Raw genomic sequence first — 21,561 nt, 5'->3', positions numbered from 1 at the left:
GGGAGCAGGGCAGGACACACACAAAATTATCTGTGGTATAGAAGTATAGGTATCATTGTGTCAAAGAGTATGAATACTTTAGTAATTTGGAAGGCATAGTTTAAAAGCGATTGCAAGAATGACTGGACCAACTCATAGCTCCCCCTTAAATTCACTGATGTGCCTATCCTTTTATACTCCTTTCAACAACTGCCATTTTCCTTTTTGTAAAAAAAAATATCTTTACCAATCTGATGATTAAGAGGTGGAACTTCAAAGTTGTCTTTAATTTTGATTTCCCTTATATCTGTGATCTGGATAGTTTTAAATATATGGTTATTGATAGTTTGGAACTCCTCTTTTGAGAATTGTTCATATTCTTTTATCATATCTATTGGAGAAGAGCTTGAGGTAGCTAGGTGATGCAGTGGATAGAATGCTGGGCATGGGGTTAGGAAGACCTGAGTTCAAATTCAGCCTTATACTCTTGCCACCTATGCAACCCTGGGAAAGTCAATTAGCTGTTGTCTGCCTCACTTTCCTCAATTGTAAAATGGGAATAACAATAACACCTACCTCACAGGACTGTTGTGAAGATCAAATGAGATAACATTTATAAAATGTTTGGCATAGTGCCTGACGTATAGTAGGATTTATACAAGTGATCATTCCCTTCACCTTTTCTTTCTTCTTGTTCTTTTGTATTTCTATTAATTACATGTATATCTTGGCTATGAGATTTTAATCAGAAAAAATTTGCTACAATTTTTTTTACTAGGTATCTGTCAACTTTCTAATTCTAACTTTAATGATATTGTTTATGCAAATACTTTTAATTTTTTGTATTCAAAAATTGGTTAATCAAGAATTCTCCCCCTTTCCATAGCTGTGAAAGGATTTCCTTTCCTTCTCTAATTTTTAATATTATATATATGTACATATACATATAAATGGTGTATTCTTGTGGAAATTATTTTAGTATAATGTGAGAAGTGTTCTGAGCCTAATTTTCCTAGACTTCTTACCAATTTCTCTAGCAGTTTTGTAGAATAATGAGTTCTTAGCCTTGGTTAGTATCTTGTATTAACTGAACATTATATTACTATGTTCAAATGTTTCTGGGCATTGTGTATGTAATCCATTCCATTGATAAATTTTTCTATTTTTTAAAAACAGTACCAAATTATTTTATAATTTTCAAAATTTCTTTAATTATGTCATCTAAAAAAATTGATGTATTTTAATTTTTTTTTACTTGTATGTCCAATTCATTGATCTGTTCTTTCTTCTTTTCTTGATCTTTAAGTATATAATTTCCCCCAATGACGCATTTGGCTGTGTATAAAAGCTTTGGTGTGTTGTCTCATTTTTTATTTTCTGCAATGAAATTACCTACTGTTTTTATGATTTATTCATTAACTCATATATTTACTTATTATAGTTTTTATTGTGTTGTAGTCAGCAAAGAATGTGCTTGATATTTATGCTTTTCTGCATTTGCTTATGAAATTTTGTGCCCTGATGCATGGTCGATTTTTATAAAGGACATTTTTGTATGGACATTTGAAAATATATATACTTTCAATTCCCATCCAGTACTCACCAGAGACCTATCATATCTAACTTTTACAAAATTCTATTTAGGTTCTTGACCTTTCTCTTATCTTTTTTGTTAGATTTCTCTACTGTGCTAAGGTATGAAAAAAGGCATATTGAGGTCTTCAACTATTTAAGTTTCTCCCTACAATTAGATTAGCTTTTCCTTTAAATACTTAGATGCTTTGCAACTTGGTTAGTGTTTATTAGGTATTGATTTTATTTCATTATCTATCATATACTTTTCCTATTTATTTCTTTTAAGCATGTCTATTTGGGGGCGGGGGTTAGGCAATTGGAGTTAAGTGACTTGCCCAGGGTCACACAGCTAGTAAGTGTCAAGTGTGTGAGGCAGGATTTGAACTCAGGTCCTCCTGAATCCAGAGCTGGTGCTCTATCTACTGCGTCACCTAGCTGCCCCAACCATGTCTATTTTTTTTTTTTTTACTGTTTCCTTGTCTGAAATCATTATTGCCATACTTGCTGTTTTGAATTCATATGATGCCTAATAATTCTACTCCAAGTCCCCATTTTAATTCTGAGGATCTTTTTGTTTCAAGTGTGTTTCTTGTAAACAACATATTGTTACCTACTGTTTTCTAATCCACACTACTACCCTTTTAATTAATGAATTCATCTCATTCACATTCACGGTTATTTGCATTTTTTCCTTCATCATAACCTCTTATTTTAAAAAAATTCTCATGGATTCACCCCTTTCCCTCTCACTTTATGAAGAAAGAAGTAGTAAAAGAAAAGGAATGATCAACATGAGTAATCTATAATTGAAGTGGTCTACTTGCTTCTACTCCTCTACCCCTCCTCTCCTTTACCTAGCCTAGATCTCAGCAATTGGTGCTTACATTTTCTTTTTCTCTTTTAAATCCCTTCATTAGGGCCTGCTCCCTAAAGTTGAAAGGTTTTTCTCTTGTTACTATTCCATTCCTGACTCTACTTTCCCTCTTAAACTCCTCTCTTCCCTTTTCCTGTCCATTTTCTCTTTGCCTATAAAATTTAATGTATGCCTACATATTTTTTGCATATATGCATTTAACAATTCTTTGTCTAGCTTAGTGAAATGCTTGATTCCCTCATTTTCTCCTTCATATTTATATCTCTTCCTTTGGCATATTTCATTTAGAAGAAATAACAAATTCCTTCTCTTTCTTCTTCATATCCTTTTTTAGTGTATTCTTTTCCCCACCTCCTTTTTATCCAACAAGATAAAAAAACAATCACATCCAGGCTCTGCCTTTCTTATTCTCTTTATACCCCTAATAATGGAATTCTGAAGGTGACATTTATCTATGCTGTCCCATTTAAATATAAGCAATTCATCCTTAGTAAGCCCTTTCAATTTGTCTGTTGTGCTTTACCTAAGTTTCAATTGTCTTCAGTGTTTATATTTTGATGATTCTACCCAGCTCTGCTCCTTTCATCAGAAAAAAAACCATACAAAGTCTTTATTCTATTAAAGGATTATATTTTCCTCTAGGGGAAAACAGGAGTAGGCCCAGTTTTTTTCAGGGAATATTTTGCCTTTTGGAATAGTGTAGTACAAGACTTCAACTCTTTTTATAGAAGTTATAGTATATTCTTGTGGGCTCCTGACTGTAGTTCCTTGGTACTTGAACTCTTTTTCCTGTTTTCTTACAGTTTTTTTTCCTTTTACCTGGACCTTCTGATTATGGCTATGGCATTCCTAGGTATTTTTAATCTGGATTTCCTTCAGGAGGTCACTAGTGAATTCTTCTTAAAAGCATTTTCCCTCTGCTACTGATAGCTCTGTGCTATTATGACTTAAAAATATGATATCAAATTTCTTGTTTCATCATGGTTTTCAAGGAGTCTAATGATTGATAAGTTATCTCTTCTCAACCATTTTTCCAGGTCAGGATATTTATTTAAAAACTTTTTTTTTCAGGGGAGTAGATACCCTACATGTTCTTCTAAAGATTTTGGCATTTAAAATTTGTTTTTAATATATCTTGTCTCATGAAATCATTGAGTTATATTTATTCCATTTTATTTTTCAAGGAATCCACAACTTGGATACAGTTTTCCATATATTTTCTAATTATTTATTTGTCTTTCTTTTTTTCCCCCTGAAGAGCTATATTTTCATTTAAAAATGTCTCATTTTATTTCTTCCAGTCACTCTGGAGTATTTGTGGCCAAGTCACATACTTATTGTGGAGTTGATCTTTTCTTCTGCATACATCTATTTAAATATTATTTCTTATATTTTGGATTTTCTTTTTCCTGCCTTCATCTTCAGTCTCAGTTCCTGGATTTGGACTTGATGCCAAAGCCCCATCTCTTCTCTAGTTTGTTTCTTACTGCTGCATTTCTGGTTGAATGACACTAGGTCCCTACCCTTTGCTATAATTCTTGGATTGTGTTTCTGTCTCATCCTCTGCTGTCTTCTTTTCCTTTTGCCTTCAATCTTTCTCAAAATCAGTCTTTTCCTGTGAGTACTATCTTCTCATTATGTGGCCAAATTTAAGCTTCAGCATTTGACTTTCCATTAAATAGCATGAATTAATTTCTTTAATTATTGACTGATTTACTCTCCTTGCTGTCCAAGGGACTCTCAAAAGTCTTCTCCATCACCCAATTAAAAAAATGTTGGTTCTGCAGCACACAGCTTTCCTTATAGTCCAATTCTTACAGCCATACATTGCTAATGGAAAAACCATAGCTTTGACTATATGGACCTTTGTCAACAAGGTATTGCCTCTGCTTTTTAATATCCTGTCCAGATTTGCCATAGCTTTTCTTCCAAGTAGCAAATGCATCTTAATTTCATGGCTGCAGTTGCCATCTGCAGTGATCTTTGAGCCCAAGAATATGAAATCTGACACTGCTTCCATTCCTTCTTCCTCTGTTTTCCAAAAAAGTGATGGGACCAGTTGTCAAGATCTTACTTTTTTTTTTGATGTTCAGCTTCAAGTCATTTTTCCCACTCTTCTCTTTTACCTTCATCAAGAGGCTTCTTAATTCTTCTTCACTTTCTGCCATCATAATGGTTTGCATATCTGAGATTTAATATGTCTTCCTTGACAATATTGTTATTCTCTAGTAACAACCCATTTTCTTCTAGCTATTTGGAACTCCTCTTCTACTTGGCTCCTTCTAGGACAACAGGTCTTATAAAAGATAGCAGTAGAATCATATGCGTGACTTTATTTTCTTAACAGAACTGGAATTCTTTTGTTTGAAAGAAATCTTCCCCTTTAAAAAGAGGCAGCATCCTGGTGATCCTTACTTTTGGCAAAGAGCATAGAAAGCAAAAGGTATGATTTTTAAAAGTAGTCTTCAGGGGTAGTTCTAGGGTCGAGAGGGAGTAGAACCCCTAGCAAGACACTGGAAATGGTGGGAAATATATAAGAATAAAGCCTAGAATATAGGCCTTCTATTCTTAATTCATTTTTCTTTTCTGGTGGCTTCCTTAGAGAAAGCATCACGATTTCTTCATTTTGGGGCACAAAGATGGCAAGCTACATCTCTTCCTCTGTCTCCTTGGATGTAAAGTGTCCAAATGACAAAGGATGCTCATCAGGGCCTACAAGTGTAGGTTTGTATTCTAATTACATCTCTTTTGGAAGCATATATGCATATGTATATTTTTAAATTATTAAAAATTATATTCACAGTTTACAAATAATTTTTGGTAGATAAGTTTGAACTGTCAGAAAGTTTTCCCAGAGGCCATATATTTGCAGATTATTAAATATTACTTCTATGTTCTCTCAAACAAAATCATCTATTTGAGTGGTTTTCAGCCTACTACAACATCTTAACAGCTAATGCTTAAAGGCAACCTTTTAATTAATTAAACTATGGATATAGGTGGGAAGCTGCTAAATTGTTTGCCTTGCTCCTGGATACCTGTGGATATAATTGCTAGCTTTAGGTTTTGCTAGCTTTTTCAGTGAATTGCCAGTTTCACAGATTAGCTCTTCTTAGAAAGTGAATTCCACCCCATATATGAAAGTAGAAGATTGGTAGGATTGAATCCTAGTCACTTGGCCTAGTCATTTGCATAGTGCTTGCAGGATTCAGAAAGTGGTTTACATGATCTAATTTTATTCCCACTACAACTTTATTTTATATAGGAAAAAAAACTGGCTCCGAAAAATTAAGCAACTTGTTCAAATTTATACATCTGGGAAGTGGCAAAACAGAAATGAACCTAAGCCCTTTGATTCAAAATCATACTCTACTGTTTCAAAACACATCTACTATAATACTTCCCAAGGAACTGAAAAAATGGCATATAGAATTGCTAAAAATTTTATGTTATTAATCCTTGAGGAATTACAGATAATGGGAGAGGATTATAAAGCCCATTTATTTGTGGGTTTTCTGAAAATTGCCGTTTGCTAACAGACCCTTTCAAAACTGCAAAGTGATCCTGAAGAATCAAAATTATACGTGATCAAAGCGCAATAGAGAGTTTATGTGGTAGGCTTGAGAAATGGGAGCACCGAGCCAACAATGGACTTATATAAGTAGTATAACTATATCAAGAAATTGTGTTATTAGAAAGGTAAGTAATCATGTATTGGTCATGTAGTAAAAGCAAGAGATTACAAATGAATAGTGTAGTCTACAAAACTGGTAACTACAGAATGTTTAAAGATCTAGAGAAAAGCCCTTACTCTACCGATACCTCCCATGGGAGATTTATGGCAGGACATGGACAAAAATCAAATGGGGTTAGAAGGATTGAGTGAATTGCCACTGTCCTATTGTATGGAGTATCCACATCCATAAGATCATGTCTCCATTGAATTATATAGAGGCTAAACAACTGATTTGGAGTTTAAGACCATAAAGTAACTCTTAATTTAGAAGCAAGAAAATTACAGGCACCTCTACTGGTAGAAACAAATCAACCAAGCAATGACATTTATTAAATTCCTACTTTGTAACTGAGAGGATCTATTATGTAGCCATTTTCTAATTTCTCATGGCAGAAAAATCACTTAGAGAGAAGGGCTACTGGAGGGCAGAGCCAAAATGGCAGAGGAGAGGCTGTGACTCCCCCTAGCTCCCAACAAATCCATCCACTCACTCCCAAATAATGCCATTAAAAAACAAACAAACAAACAAAAACAAAGCAGCCTAACTCACATAAGAAAAGAGTGAGACTATTTTCCAACCAGAAATGGCAATTGAGATCACCTGTTGATCAGACTGAAAGAGGAGCTCAGTGGTGGCCTGGGCCCACCCAGGAACAGATGCCTCTGAGTCTTCAGTGCCAGCAGCCTCTTCTGAGGCTCAGTTTGAAGACTGGTGAGGGAGTTTGGTGGTTGGCCAGGGTGAAGTGGCTCTAGTCTCTGTTGCACTTGGGGTGAAGTGCCCTGGTTCTGAACCAGTGGGCTGAATGGAGTGGTAGTGGCCCAGTGGGGGAGGGGCACAGGCATACCAAACTTCTGACCATAGAGAATTAGATTTCAATCAGACATCTACTTCTGGCTTGAGATGAGTTGGTAAAGAAAATAGTACAGGATAGAGAGCTTCTTTGGGGGAAAGATAGACCAGAATATACCCTCAGAAGAAGATAATAACAAAATCAAAGCTCCAACATCCAAAGTTTCCAAGAAAATAAGAGAAAGTAGGAGAGATATAAGGAAGAAAGATTTAAAGAGAGGGAGGAAAGAATGGAAAGAGAAATAAGAAAGATGCAGGAGAGTCATGAGAAAAAAGTCAACAGTTTGAAAAGTCAAATGGGAAAGGAGGTAGAAAAACTTGCTGAAGAAAATAATTGCCTAATTAGGATTGAACAAATGGAAGCTAGTGACTTTATGAGAAACCAAGACACAGTAAAGCAAATCCAATTGAATGAAAAAATAGAGGGAAAAATGAAATATCTCCTTGGAAAAATAGCTGATTTGGAAAACATCCAGCAGAGATAATTTGAAAATCATTGGTCTACCTGAAAACCATGATCAAAATAAGAGCCTAGACATCATCTTCCAAGAAATTGTAAGGGAAAATTGCTCTGATATTCTAGATACAGAGGGTAAAATAGAAATTTAAAGAATCCACTGATCACTTCCAGAAAGAGATCCCAAAAGGAAAACTTCCAGGAATATTATAGCCACATTCCAGAGCTCCCAGATCAAGGAGAAAATATTACAAGCAGCCACAAAAAAGGAATTCAAATACTGTGGAGCCACAGTCAGGATAACACAGGATTTAGCAGCTTCTACATTAAAAGACTGGAGGGCATGGAATATGATATTCCAGAGGGCAAAGGAATTGGGACTACAACCTAAAATAACCTACCCAGCAAAATTAAGTATAATGTTTCAGGGGGAAAAATTGGACTTCAATGAAAAAGAGGACTTCCAGGGATTTGTGATGAAATGAACTGAACTGAATAGAAAATTTGACTTTCAAATACAAGACCTTAGAGAAACATAAAAAGGTAAACAGGAAAAAGAAATCATGAGGGACATTATAAGGTTAAACTGTTTACATTCTTACTTGAGAAGATAATATTTCCAACTCATAAGAACTCTCTCGGTATTAGGGCAGCTGAAAGGAATATACATAGACAGAGGGCACAGGTGTGAATTGAATATGAAGGGATGATATCTGTAAAGCATTTGTTCATGTTTTTTGTGGGGCAGACAGGATGGCATGGCTTATGTCTGGGGCTGGATTTGGGCTCAGGGCCTCCTGGATCCAGGGCTGGTGCTTTGTCCTGTTTTCCTTTTTTGCGGTTTTTCACTTTTGCTCAGATTCTTCTTTCACAGCATGGCTAATGCGGAGAAATGTTTAGAGTGATTGTACATATATAACCTATATCAGATTTCTTGCTGTTTTGGGGAGGGGGAAGGGAGGGAAGGGAGAAAAATTTGAAACTAGAAATCTTATAAAAACAAATGTTGAAAACTATCTCTACATGTAACTAGAACAAATTAAAAAAATAAAAAGAGAGAAGGGCTACTATGTACTTATGTGAAGAATTAGGTGATTGATATAAAATGAAAAGTGTCCCCTTACATTTATGATGTTAAAATTAAAACTTAATGTTTTATTATATAATTTAATGCATTTTTATGGCAACACAAAGCCCAGGAGCCAGTGTAACTAAAGTGAAATGAGCATAACACCTGACTTTGCATCAAGGGACCTGACCACATTACAGTTAAGAAAAAGATTACTTAAATTCTCTTGCACTTCAGTTATATCATTTATAAAATAAGTGAATACATGCTTTTTTCTGGTCCCTTGTAGCTTGTTACCCATGGGCATAACTTGGGGCTCTCTATAAAGTCTCAGCTGTATTGGAATATAATAATAGGAACAAGTTGAATGGGGGGGGGACTCTTTTCCACTGATTGTTGTTTTGTTTTATATCTGGTTATATATAGTGATTGTGGTATAAAATGTATGAAATGGAAGTTATAGAGCTTATAATCAGATGGTCACATTGAGTAGCAATTAAGGACAACAATTCAAATGAGTACCTTCTTCTTTATCTATAAAATGAGAGCTAAACTTGATGATTCTCAAGACCATGGATTGGGAGTGGGAAGGTACCTCCAAATCATTCAGTGCACCACCCTCTTCCCCAGTTGTATAGAGAAAGAAACTGAGGCCAAGTATGATTTAGTGATTCACCCATGGCCCCACAGGTAAGGCAGAACTGGCATTTGAACCCAGGTCCTCTGTCTGACTCCAAATCCAGCATGGTTCCCACTGTACCACATTACCTCAGTCCCTCTGAGGGCTAAAATTCTATAATTCTTAGGATTCAAATCCCAGTAAGAACTAAATATGATTATGCTAAGTATTACCATTAGCTATAATGAATAGGTAGCTTTCTGAATAATTTTACTCAAAACTTTTAATGGATGACATATTCACAATCTGTTCAATCCTCTCCTTTAATTCTGGGAAGACACCAGCAAACAGCTTTCCTTGTAAGAAAAGCAGAAACCACTGTAGACACTCCCATGATTTTGCCTTAGCTTGGTTAAATCAGTGTATTTCACCACCAGTTAAAGAATTGGTTGTCCTGTGTTGTGGAAAAAGGCAGTGTCCAGAACAGTAGGAAGATGCTATATACTCCTAAGTCTTTCTTCTGACATGCTCAGGTCATGATTCTCATTTCTCCTACCCAGCTGACTAATCATATTAATTACTAATTGTAGAGCACTTCAAGGTTTACAAAGCACTTTACATGTATTACCTCCTTTAACCCTCACAACAACCCTGTGAGGTAGGTACTATTATTATTATCCCATTTTTACAGATAAGGAAAGTGAATTAGAGAGAATTTAAGACTTGCTGAAGGTCACATAGCTAAAAAATGAGGCAGAAATCAAACTTAGTTTTTCCTGACTCCAAATAGAGCACTCTATTCATATCCATTGCGCCACTTCATTGCCTATCTACATGCTGACAGTGTAATCCTACAGCACAATGAGTGTGTGTGTGTGTGTGTGTGTGTGTGTGTGTGTGTCCGGCCAAGTCTGGTTGTGCTATAAAAGCTTGTTCTGCCTCTTTCCTTCCTCTGAGGTGAATACTGCTATGCTTTATTAATGATTATAAAGTGCCTATGGTAATTATAAAGTGACATTCCTTAAAGTGATAAAAAGAGGTTAGCTAAACATACAATAAAAAAGTAATCTTTATTATTTTGGCGCATTTGTAATGTTGCTTAGCATCATTTAGGGTAATAGTAGCATTTTCCTGCATGCAGTTCACGAATACAGTTTACTTAAGTAGTTAGTTTTAAGTGGGGGAAGGAGTCTACAATTTGTGTAAGAAATACAAAATATTCTGATGTGACTGATCATACAAGTTCACTATTTGATTCTTGTGAAAAAGAAAATATGGTGGAACCCATATTATATTTCAGACAGTTCTAGTGCTGCATGACTCCAAAGGAATAGAAAGAATGGAAGGTTAAAGATTAGAACCAAAGGGAATGACCACCTTTAAATGGTTGATGCAGGCAGTACCAGAAATTTTCAACAAAAATGCACACCTTTTTGTAATCTTAAAATATAACTTGGAAGCAACTTGTGAACCCATTGTTTTCTTTTTAAATTTAAATCATTTAACATTGGCAAATATAATTTGAAAAAGCAGAAATCTACAACTACCCATTCTTTTTCATTACCCATTGAGCAAATTTCTTTCATGAGAAAGTGCTATGGACAGAAAGTAAGAAAAGTGACTGTGACATCAACCTGAAGTTAATTTTCATTTCTTGTTTTATGTACATAATGCTGAAAAATAAAATAAAATGTTTTTTTACAGTATTTATATTTGGTTATAAAATTCTAAACACATTTTAACAGGTTAAGCAGTTTGTATAATGTCTGTACAGTCCGGCTATACACCATAAGTTATTTACTTAAAATTTAAAAATACAAACCCCAAAGCTCTTAAAGTGCTGCAAACTATTGCTTAATGACTTAAAGGAATGAGCTCTGTGGAACAAGTTCCATGACTTTACCACTGATATATGGTTTCCCATATAAGAGATTCTCAACAGTGGAAAGAGCAGGATACAGCAGCATAGGCAATATAAACATGCATTGACAGCATCCAAACTACCTCTAATGGTACAGAATACATTATATTACCTGTTGAAAGCTTGCACTCTACATTTCTTGTGGTACATATTTGATGCAATAAATACTGTGCTCTGGTCATTATTTGTTTGCTCAAACATGCACCACAGAGTAAAATGTCTATTTACATAACACAGGGCATTTTGTTAACACAGACATGTCAACCTTGTTGAGAGCTGAAGATGGCTAAACAAAGTACAGGATTAAGCAGAACTTTATAAAGGGTTCTTTTGGTCAATTCTGTTTCCCAGGGGCGGCCTCATTAAGTTATTCAGTGTTCTGTTTTACATAATAAGGAAAAACATAACATTTGTGACTCCAAACATTTGTATGAAGTTTGCACCTACTGAGATATAATGACCTGCCTTAAAACAATCCACTTATTTTGTTCTTGGGTGGGGCTGGGGGAGGCTTTCTGGGTATAAAAAGACTTATCTGGCTTTGATCAAACACAATCAGATAAGCACCTCCAATTTATTACCCAACTCCCCTCCCAGAAACACTGAAGTAATTGGAAAAATCCATTGGTTTCCTTGTGACTTTTTCTCATGCATGATCTCTAAGTGCAGCATGCCTTCATGCAAACCATTTCTTTGTATATATTGGAGGACCCATAGGGTAGAACCCTCAGAGGTCATACCTGTAAAGTAGTTCTTAACCCCATTTCCCAACATAAACCCCATTTACAAAAATAGTCACATATAACAGTCACATATAATAAACAACATATGAATTAAAAAAAAGATGAATCCACTAACAGATTTTGTAAAAATATGACAAATGTGGCAGTTGAGATGCAAACAGTGAATACAATTACTATACTAAAGTATTTTATGTTACCCCTCCTCCCCAAAATTTTAGGTTTGTACCCCCTTTTAAACTTGTCCCTACAATCTGAGTAGCCATTTGTCTCTTCTCTTCAGCAGTGTCAGCTGGTAGTGAGAACAGTAACCTCTTGTCAAGGTGGTCTCCCCTTTATGTAGAGTCACAGTTTGCTGACGAGGGGTCACTGTCTTATTATAGGCACTGACCTTAGAGTATGTTTTTGTAAAAACAGTCAGTTTGGCATAGACCTCCTAATGGAGTCCTGTTGACAAAAATACATCACCTTCCTAGGCTGTAAACAATTTGTCACACGTTTTTATTTGCTTTTGTTTACTTTCCCTTGGCCTTGTCATCTTTGTCTTCTCTCTCATGTTTCTCCAGGATTGGCTTTGTTACTCGGTCGTAGGAAGGTGGGCAAGCCGCTGTGGACATGGTCAGATCTGTTTTTTCTGTGATAGAGTTTTCAATAAGAATGTCATCTTTCACCAGAAGGTTTGCCCCACCTTTAAGTTTATTTTTGTTATAAGTAAATGAGGCTTGTTTTACCGTTCGCTTTAAAAGGTGACGTCTGTAAGCACGTTGAATGATAACAGCAGATACTTCCTCTTGTTTTCGTTTCAGTGTTGTGGTAATTGGTTCATAGGAGGCTTTGGAAGGATTAGATGCCATGAACCTCTCTTCCATCTGTATTCGGAGAGCGTCCATCTCTCCACTCTCTCCCAAAACACGCTTTGTGAAAGCAAATAGGATGTCAAGGCAGTGAATTCGGTCCCCACTCACCATGGGCAGATCCATGGCAATAAGTTGAATTTTGTTTGGTTGTGGCAAATTGAGAGGTGGATCCAGTGCAGCTGCAAACTGGGAAAGTTTTTCAAATTCCATGAATTGAGTGGCATCAGGATCAAACTTCTCCCAAACTTCATAGAACATCTCAAAATCATCCTCACTCAGTGGCTCAGCACTCTCTTCAGTAGCAACACTGAAGTTTTCTAGGATAACAGCAATGTACATGTTTACAACCACTAGAAATGAGATAATGATATAACTGACAAAAAAGAAAATCCCAACTGAGGGGTTACCACAATCTCCTTTGACTGAGCTTCCAGGGTGAACTTTTTGAGGGTCACAATCTGGTGGTCCACTGTTAAGAATGGGTGCAAGCAAACCATCCCAACCAGCAGATGTGGTAATTTGGAAGAGGCAGATCATGCTATTGCCAAAGGTCTCAAAGTTGAACATGTCATCAATTCCGACTTCCCTCTTGACATAGGCAAAGTTGGACATTCCAAAGATGGCATAGATAAACATGACCAGGAAGAGCAGGAGCCCGATGTTAAACAGAGCAGGGAGGGACATCATCAAAGCAAAGAGCAGTGTTCGGATCCCCTTTGCTCCTTTGATAAGACGAAGGATTCGTCCAATCCTGGCAAGACGGATTACACGGAACAGGGTAGGGGACACGAAATACTTTTCTATCAGCTCTGCTAGAAACATACCTGTTAAAAATTAAAAGTGAAGGAAAAAATTAATATAAGAATTCTTTTTTTATTTCTGTTAAGGATACAAAATATCAACCAATTAATCTGGTTGCCAATATTCAATATACAACTTCAAATTCAGTTTAATTTTAACAAGTGAATGCATTTTAATAATCATTCATTTATTTAGCATTTATTAGGTTGACTGACTCAGAATTTTAGAATGTCTATCAGTGTTTTGCACATCGAAGATATTTATATTTGTTCATTAAGTTGACTTGAATTAGATATAGGAAAAATTTTAGAAGTCATCAAGTTCAATCCCCTCATTTTATTAATTGATTGATTAAATGCCCTCTGAAGGCATAGTCCATGGAAAAGGAGGACAAGCATTTGTTATGCAAACTATGTGCTAAGTGAAGAGCTGACAAAAGTAGTAGTCCTAGTTTCAATTCTCAAGGAATTTACCATACTACTAACAAATATAATTCAATGCAATACACAGAATTTTCCTGTGTACTTCAAAAGTTTAACAAGTTGTTGACTATTATACTTTATGATAAACATACTCTAGACCTGCTTACAATTTGGTCTTATGTGTGATCCTCAGACAAAGGAAAAATTACTATTATAGATGAAGAGGTCAACTATATTGTCTGACCAGCAGAATCACAATTTACATCAGTTGTGAGAAAAAGTTCAACTTTAATTGTAACTTTCAGATTGTTTCTGTCATCCCTACAGTCTTAGTTAACAAAAGTCTAAACATTTTAAAAGTACATAATGATTTTATGTGAAGGCTCTATATGAAATATGCTATAGTATAGACTATTAATGGTTCTAAAAATGTGAGACCTCTAGGGGTCCCCAATACTCGGTGGATCTACCAGGTTAAAACTATTTTCATAAATTTTTCTTGATTAAGAACTATTGGTTTCTAATATGGTAAATATTTATAGATATAACACTCATAAAAAAGATTTTAGGGAGGTCTTCAATAATTTTCACAGAGTTCTGAGACTATAATTTGAGAACTGTTGAACTATATGAACAAATTCTGTAAGAATTCAAAGCATGTAAGCATCCTTATAGGCTGGGATTGTATTACAGGAGGGGTTTTAAGCAAAGCTGAGCCTCAAAAAATAAGGCAGGATTTGGCTTGAAAGAGAAGGAAGAATATTTGAAATATTCTCTAAAGTTTTTAGTCATAGGAGTATCAATGTAGATTAGGGAAAAATGTTGAAAGTTTCAGTTGAGTTGGTATGGTACTAATTTGCAAAGGACAGATTCAGTGGCAGGAAGGAGACTAGTTCTGAGGCTAGCTTTGAGCTATGATAAGGGGATATATAGATAGGGGTTGAAAAAAGTAGTGAGGGTAAGTAGAGTGTTGTACAAGTTGATAAGACTTTAATCAGAATCCAGACAAAGGGAAAGTTTCAGAAAGTTTTGAATCACATTGTAATCAGAGGGGAATGAGGAGATTTCTATGCCTGTAAATTTGTGAACATTATTTGGAGTCATGCTGGTTATGATTAATTTTGGGCCTTTTCATGATCTCTGAGGTTTTTCAAGCCTTTTAGATATTTTTTCTTGATAGAGGAAAAGAGAATTATAGCATGATTTAAAATTAATGGAATTTTGTCCAATCACAACATTTAGCAAGCAAAAAATTTCAAGATAAATTTGCAGTATAACATTCTAAATTTGTTTTTTTAGTTGAAGGACCAACAGAAGGACTTCAAATAGTTTTTGTTGTTGTTGTTGTTGTTGAATATCTGTCTTCTCCAGCTTAGTGTCCTCTAAGTGAATGTTTGCTTTGTAGGAAACTATTGCCCTCTCTGACTCACACAGCTCCAGAGGAGGAAATAGAGGCAAATCATCTTTGAAACTGACATACAAAGCCATCATATACTGATGGGGTGTGTTGGACTCTTGGGTAAATAACTGCAGTTTACCCGTCTGTCTAGATCCTGTGCTAGTTTCTAGCAAGGACCCTAGAAACAATATTGTAATGCAATCTTAAAGTCATGTGTTTTATTCTACTCTTAGAATAATTGTGATATTTGACCTTCTAGAAATAAAATTGATTTTGATAGAAAATACATTTGAAATTTTGCAGTAAGGTAAAATGTTTATAGACTACAAAAATAAGAGCCATTTTTGTAACCATAAGTATAACTATAATTTAATTATTCTATATCGATCTCTGAATACCTGGTATAGAATGCCTAACTTGATAGACTAATGAATTTTTTTCCATAAGATAGTCCTGAATGTATAAAATGAACTGCTCTGGTTTGTTTATTTGGAAAGAACTATTGATGTTTTTTATCTGGATGACAGAGTACCCTTCTAGTTAAAGAGAATCTATTATATATAGTTGGAATTACTTTTCTTTTATTTTTTAAAAATTAATTGAATTGTTGTCATCACCTATATGATTATCTCTCTACACTATGAAAGGCTAAAATAAGTTGAAACTAACTACTTCTTACCTACAATGGAGAGAATGACCACCACAAAATCAAAAATATTCCATCCTATGGTGAAGTAGTAATGGCGAAGGGAGATCATTTTCAACACACATTCTCCAGTGAAGAGGACAATGAACACCAGGTTAATTCGGGACAGAATACTAGTCATTTCTTCACTCTGATCATCAGTCTCCACCATCATGGTGACCATATTGAGGCAGATGAGAATCATAATGCTGATATCAAAGACTTGTCTGGTTACAAAATCAAAGACCATTCCCTGGAATTTGTTCTGAAGAGGAGAAATAACTTTAGTAATCATGCCTTGCATGTGTATATTTATACTGAAGCAATATATTATTTACAACTGGCCCCAAGAATCATGAAATTTGAGGCAAAATGATGTAGTAGAGCATTTTGTTAGCTCTCAGAAAATTGCATTTTATTTCTGGCTCTATCATAATAAAAAAATAATGACAATAATAATAATAGCAGACATATATGTACCAGTGGAAGAACGATAAAGTACTTTCTTCACAACAATTGGGTGCTACAGGTATATTCCAAATTACATATCAGAAAATGAATTTCTAAATATGATGTTTCAGGATCCAGGTTTTTTGTACCTAGGTTTTTTGTATCCAAGTCAAGCATTCTTCCCTGGTACCATGTTGCCTCATTTATTGTTGTTTGGAATAACTTAAGTTCTTATTTTTAAGGAGTTCCCATCTCTCTAATACAAAGTGAATGATTTTCTTGATTATCAACTTTCAAGGTGCTTGGCTACCCTGATGTACTAGATGTATTTTTATGTTTTATGGATGGCAAATTTACTCCTAGAGAGCAGGTTACCCAGTTCTTCACAGAAACTGGGGAGTTATCATTTACCTATTAATAGCAGTAACTAATGAAAGCTCACACTTAAGTCATGCTTTGTTTGTCTGCCCTCTACTGAAATCCTACTGTGAGAAATCATGGGGGATGATCTGAGATTTTTAAAGGGATAACTTTTGTGCAAGATTTGGCACATCCTCTCAAGCTGGAAAGACATCTGGTATGAGCCTAATGACAACCTGTATGTCCAGGGAACAGTCTAGCTAAGATCAGAGAGACTTATCATAGCAACTCTTTGAGCACCATCTTCTAAGGTTCAAATTGTTATTAACTGTGTTAATAGAGGAAGTACCCTTAGCGGGAAAATTTCAAAAATGTATAGTATACAAAATGTTCTTATCATAGCAACCCTGTACTGATCAATCAATAAGTATTTATTAAGTTCTTGCTATGAGCCAGGCATTGCATCATGACATATACAATGTGTCATATGAACGCAAATTCTTAGCTGTGGTTGCTGGACATTTATCCACCACCAATAGCACTCATGTATTACTATAGGGTAAATAGTACAAGTATGATCTTCTTAGTTTTACAGACAAGGAAACTAGATAGAGTAATTATGTGACTTGGAGAAAGTAATACAGTAAATGAAAGAGCCAGGACCTGAAACCTAGTATTCTGATTTCAAATCTAATGCTCTTTAGGGCATACTACATTGCCTTACTAATAATTTCTAAAGTCTTCTATATAATCACTATAAGTTTCTATGGAAGAAGTGCAAAGGAAAGACACCTGACTTGGGGTCAAAAGACCTAAGTTTAAATCTTGGTTCTAGTTAGTCAAGTCACTTAATCTCTTTTAACATCAGGCTAATTTATAAAATTGGAATAATGTTTTCATTAATTATCTTGCAAGGTTGTTGTGAGCAGTGACTTTAAAATATTAGGAATATATTATATTAAGGAAACTTGGTGGCACAATGGCTATTATTCAGGACTTGGGGTCAGGAAGATGTAAATTTGAATTCCTTCTCTCAAGTTGTATGACCCTGGGCAAGCATTCATCCTGAGCCTTGTTAGGTATTATTAGAAATGTTTTACTGGGGCAGCTAGATGGCGCAGTGGTAAAGCACCGGCCCTGGATTCAGGAGTACCTGAGTTCAAATCCGGCCTCAGACACTTAATACTTACTAGCTTTGTGACCCTGGGCAAGTCACTTAACCCCAATTGCCTCACCAAAAAAAGAAAAAGAAAAAAAAAAGAAAAAAAAAGAAATGTTTTACTGAACTAATTGTCAAAGCATGTATAATGAGATATATGTGTGAATTGTAAGTTGTGTTTACTGAGCCAGCAGCAGCAGCAGCACCTTTGTGTCTAACATAACAATTAGAATGGATTTTAAATGACTAGCTAGATTATAGACTCCTTGAGAGCAGAACATTTTCTTTTTTTCTTTATATTTTCCCAAAGTATCAAATAATATTCACCACACAGCAAGCCCCCAGTAATTATTGATTTGGGGAAATTATCTGATGTTGGAATTATCTGATGGTAACTTTCCACCCAAGCTCTATTCAGATGCCTTACTGTGATATGGAAGTAAGCTTGGAGTCTCAAGGAACATGCCAAGAGAATTCAAGCTCTGTTAGGACCTAACAACCTCAGAAGAGTAGGGAAGGACAACTGTAGGTCTGTTTCCATAGTACCAACTAGATTAATTTCAGGGCCTCAGCACCATTTTGGCTGCCGGTGATGCATTTTTCAGCCAGTTACTTCCTGAAGATAGTTCATTGAGGTCTAGAGGGTTTGTTATCTGAATTGCTGGGACAAAGTGGCCATACCAATGAAATCTTGTCTTCTTGAAATATTCAAGTTTAAGTAACACTTGTGTTTACAATGTTATGAAAAAAACTTTTTTTTTAGTTGATTTCTATTTGCACCCGTCATAGCATGGCTTACCCCTGGCCGTGGTATTGGCTTTTGTGGTTTCTTGGACCCCAATTTTTTCATTGCATTGTAGTATTTCTTCTGTTCCTCTGTCATGAAGATGTCTTGGCCTCCAAAGTATAGGAATGAAATAAAAATTGGTTAATATTGTGTCTCTATTCAGAGTTTAATCCTTGAGACTTACAGATTTACAATAGGACAACTATGAAAAAGGAAATAGAAGTAGAAGTTTTAAAAGTAGATATAGGTTTTTCCCTTGAAGTTGAAAAGTTTCATGTATTAATATTTTCCCTGACTAGTATGTTAGACTGGGTCTGTATAGTCCCTGTATAGTTCTGTATAGAAGAATGAATGAATGCCACACAGAAGAGAGAGAGAAGAATCACTAAACACCTGGTACTAAAACCAACAACAACAGCAGCAACAATTCCCAAATTAATATTGAAGAGAAGGGAGTTGATTGCTAAGAGGAAGCATATATTTGTCTTCAGGGCAAACTAAAATCGATCCACCAGCACCATAAGCTAAGAGAGCAAGCAAAAGAGTTGTAGCAGTTGGTGACTTCATGTGGAAGGTAACAATAATAGGGACATCTGTTGTCTACTTGGGGCAGATGTCCAAGACATGATAGAAATCCTATTAAGATTTGTCTTGCCTGCTGATTCCCAGGTCCAAGTGAGATATAGGTGATACTGCCAAAAGGAATCTAGAAAGTCCTGACAAAGATGGCAAAGTCTTACTTAGTAGGTGCTTAAGAATTATTTATTGATTGATTGGGCAAGAAGCTAAAGAGTATACAGAAGAGATGGTGACTTCATCATTGTTGTCCATCGAATGACTTCAAGGGATACAGGAGAGAAAATCAGATTTGGGAAGTGAATGGTTAAGAAGATGGCATCTGAGGATGGGATTTATATTTCTGGATTGTGACGTAAACTATGTAAATGATACACTTCAAGACAAGGGTGGAAAACATCAAACACATGGATGCATTTTTGTGACATTTTACAAATCTAATTGAAAGGGTATTAAAGAGAAAAAGGAAGGGAAAGAGGAAACTCCCAAATACACCCTTAAGCTCAACTCCATAGGGAATAACTACAGTGTAGGAAGAAAAGATTTGGAGATCCCAGAAGTCCATAGGAGACCAAATCTAGATGAATAATAAAACCCAGGGTCTCACATTTTTCTACTCAAATGCACAAAATATAGGTAATATGCAAGAATGAGTTGACCTCTAACCTCTTGAGCACAGAATCAAAATTCCACAAAGGCACATGGCCTAGAGGATGGTACTAAATAAATAGAAACAGAGATCCCTAATCCATACAGAAGAATTTCTTCAGGTAACATATTGCCCTAATTTAACATTTTTTCTATCTTTTACTGTATTTTAAATTTATCTGAAAATATTCTAAATCATATCAGTCTAGTTTGGGCCACAGGGTTGTAGGCTACATGCAGGCCATGTGTTTGACACCTCTGGCCTAAAAGATTTTGATGAAGGAAATGGAGAGCACACTCTTGGGAGCTTGAAGAATGAAAAAATGGCTCTTCTACTTTCTGCCGTGGCACTAGTATGAAAACTTGAGGAATGAAGTTACAAGCCTGGCATAGATGTATCATCCATTAGTAATGGAAGATTTCAGTTATCTGGCTGTCTCCTGGAACTCACTCTGTCTGCCAAAAACCGAACACTAATAAGTTGTTGATTTGCTTTAACGGTGTCATCTTTCAAAAGGTGAAGGAGAAATTATCTTCTGGATATGGTTTTTACTTACTTGGAGGAATAAGTTATTGGGGTGGAAATACTGAAGGGAATTCAATTCAACAAAAATGAAAAAGCACCTGATCTCAAGGACCTTCTCATTTACATTGAGGAGACAATTTGAACACCAATATAAAATACAAATTATATATGAAGTAATTAGCTTGGTGTAGCAGATAGGGAGCTGGTTTTAAGAGTCCAAAAAACCTGGGTTCAAGTACCAGCACTGAAATTTATTGGGTGTGTAACTCTAACTAATGTACTTAACCTCTTAGTTCCTTTCACAGCTTTCTAAAGTTTTAAGTTGCAGAGCAGTTACCAATCTGCTTTAATAAAGGAAGTGTCTTCCCTGCCAGTTCTATACATCAATGAAATCATAGTTCTGGGCCCCAAAGAAGTAAATGCAAAGTAATTTTGCATTAGGGTAGGTAATGCTAATAATTGGTTAATGGTTCTGAGGTCATGAATCCCAGTTACTGGAAGGTGGTGATACCTTAACAGAAACAGAGAAATAAGAAGAGTGAATTTTGGGGAAGAAGATAATTAGTTCCATTTTGGACATGTTGAATTTGAGATGCCTATGGTACATCTATGGATAGATATCTATCAGGCAGTTAGTTGGTGGCATAGTACTGGAGCTTAGGAGGGAGGTGAGGTCTGCTTGTATAGATTTAGGAGTCTATAAATCAGTTAGAGTTCTATTAATCAATAGTCATTAAGTGACAACTATATGCAAGACACTGTTGTAGGCACTAGGGATACAAATACAAAGGATGAAACAATTACTTTTGAGGAGTTTGCATGATAATGGTACAGACAAATACATATACAAATATATACAATTCAAAGGGAAACAATTCTGAGCAGCAGAGAAAATAGGACTTGTCTGAAAATATTTAGTTAGATGCACAGAGAACTCACCAATCAATGTTGATCTAAAAAGACATGTAAAATATGGAAGCAAGGGCAGGTAACAAAATAAATATAAAAGTGTGGCTTGCTATTTTAAGAATAGTTTCTATACTGTTAGAGCTCTAAATAAGCTGAAGCTAA

General features: G+C 35.5%; 1 protein-coding gene across 3 annotated transcripts in view; it reads right to left on the bottom strand.

The window, feature by feature from the left end:
• Positions 1–10,799: 10,799 nt before the first annotated feature.
• The window catches only part of LOC122751490 (sodium channel protein type 1 subunit alpha), a 209,111-nt gene continuing 198,349 nt past the window's right edge, over positions 10,800–21,561 (bottom strand). For all 3 annotated transcript variants that reach the window (XM_043998558.1, XM_043998559.1, XM_043998560.1), the window contains exons 26-28: positions 18,753–18,857; positions 15,979–16,249; positions 10,800–13,501 (exon numbers count right to left, since the gene is read on the bottom strand). In XM_043998558.1, coding sequence (XP_043854493.1) covers positions 12,336–13,501; positions 15,979–16,249; positions 18,753–18,857 — 1,542 coding nt within the window. In that variant the 3' untranslated portion in view covers positions 10,800–12,335. The remainder of the gene's footprint in view (positions 13,502–15,978; positions 16,250–18,752; positions 18,858–21,561) is intronic.

Source organism: Dromiciops gliroides, chromosome 3 (genome assembly GCF_019393635.1).
Source record: "Dromiciops gliroides isolate mDroGli1 chromosome 3, mDroGli1.pri, whole genome shotgun sequence".
Classification (NCBI taxonomy): Eukaryota; Metazoa; Chordata; class Mammalia; order Microbiotheria; family Microbiotheriidae; genus Dromiciops; species Dromiciops gliroides.
This window is presented reverse-complemented; position numbering and strand designations above follow the sequence as displayed.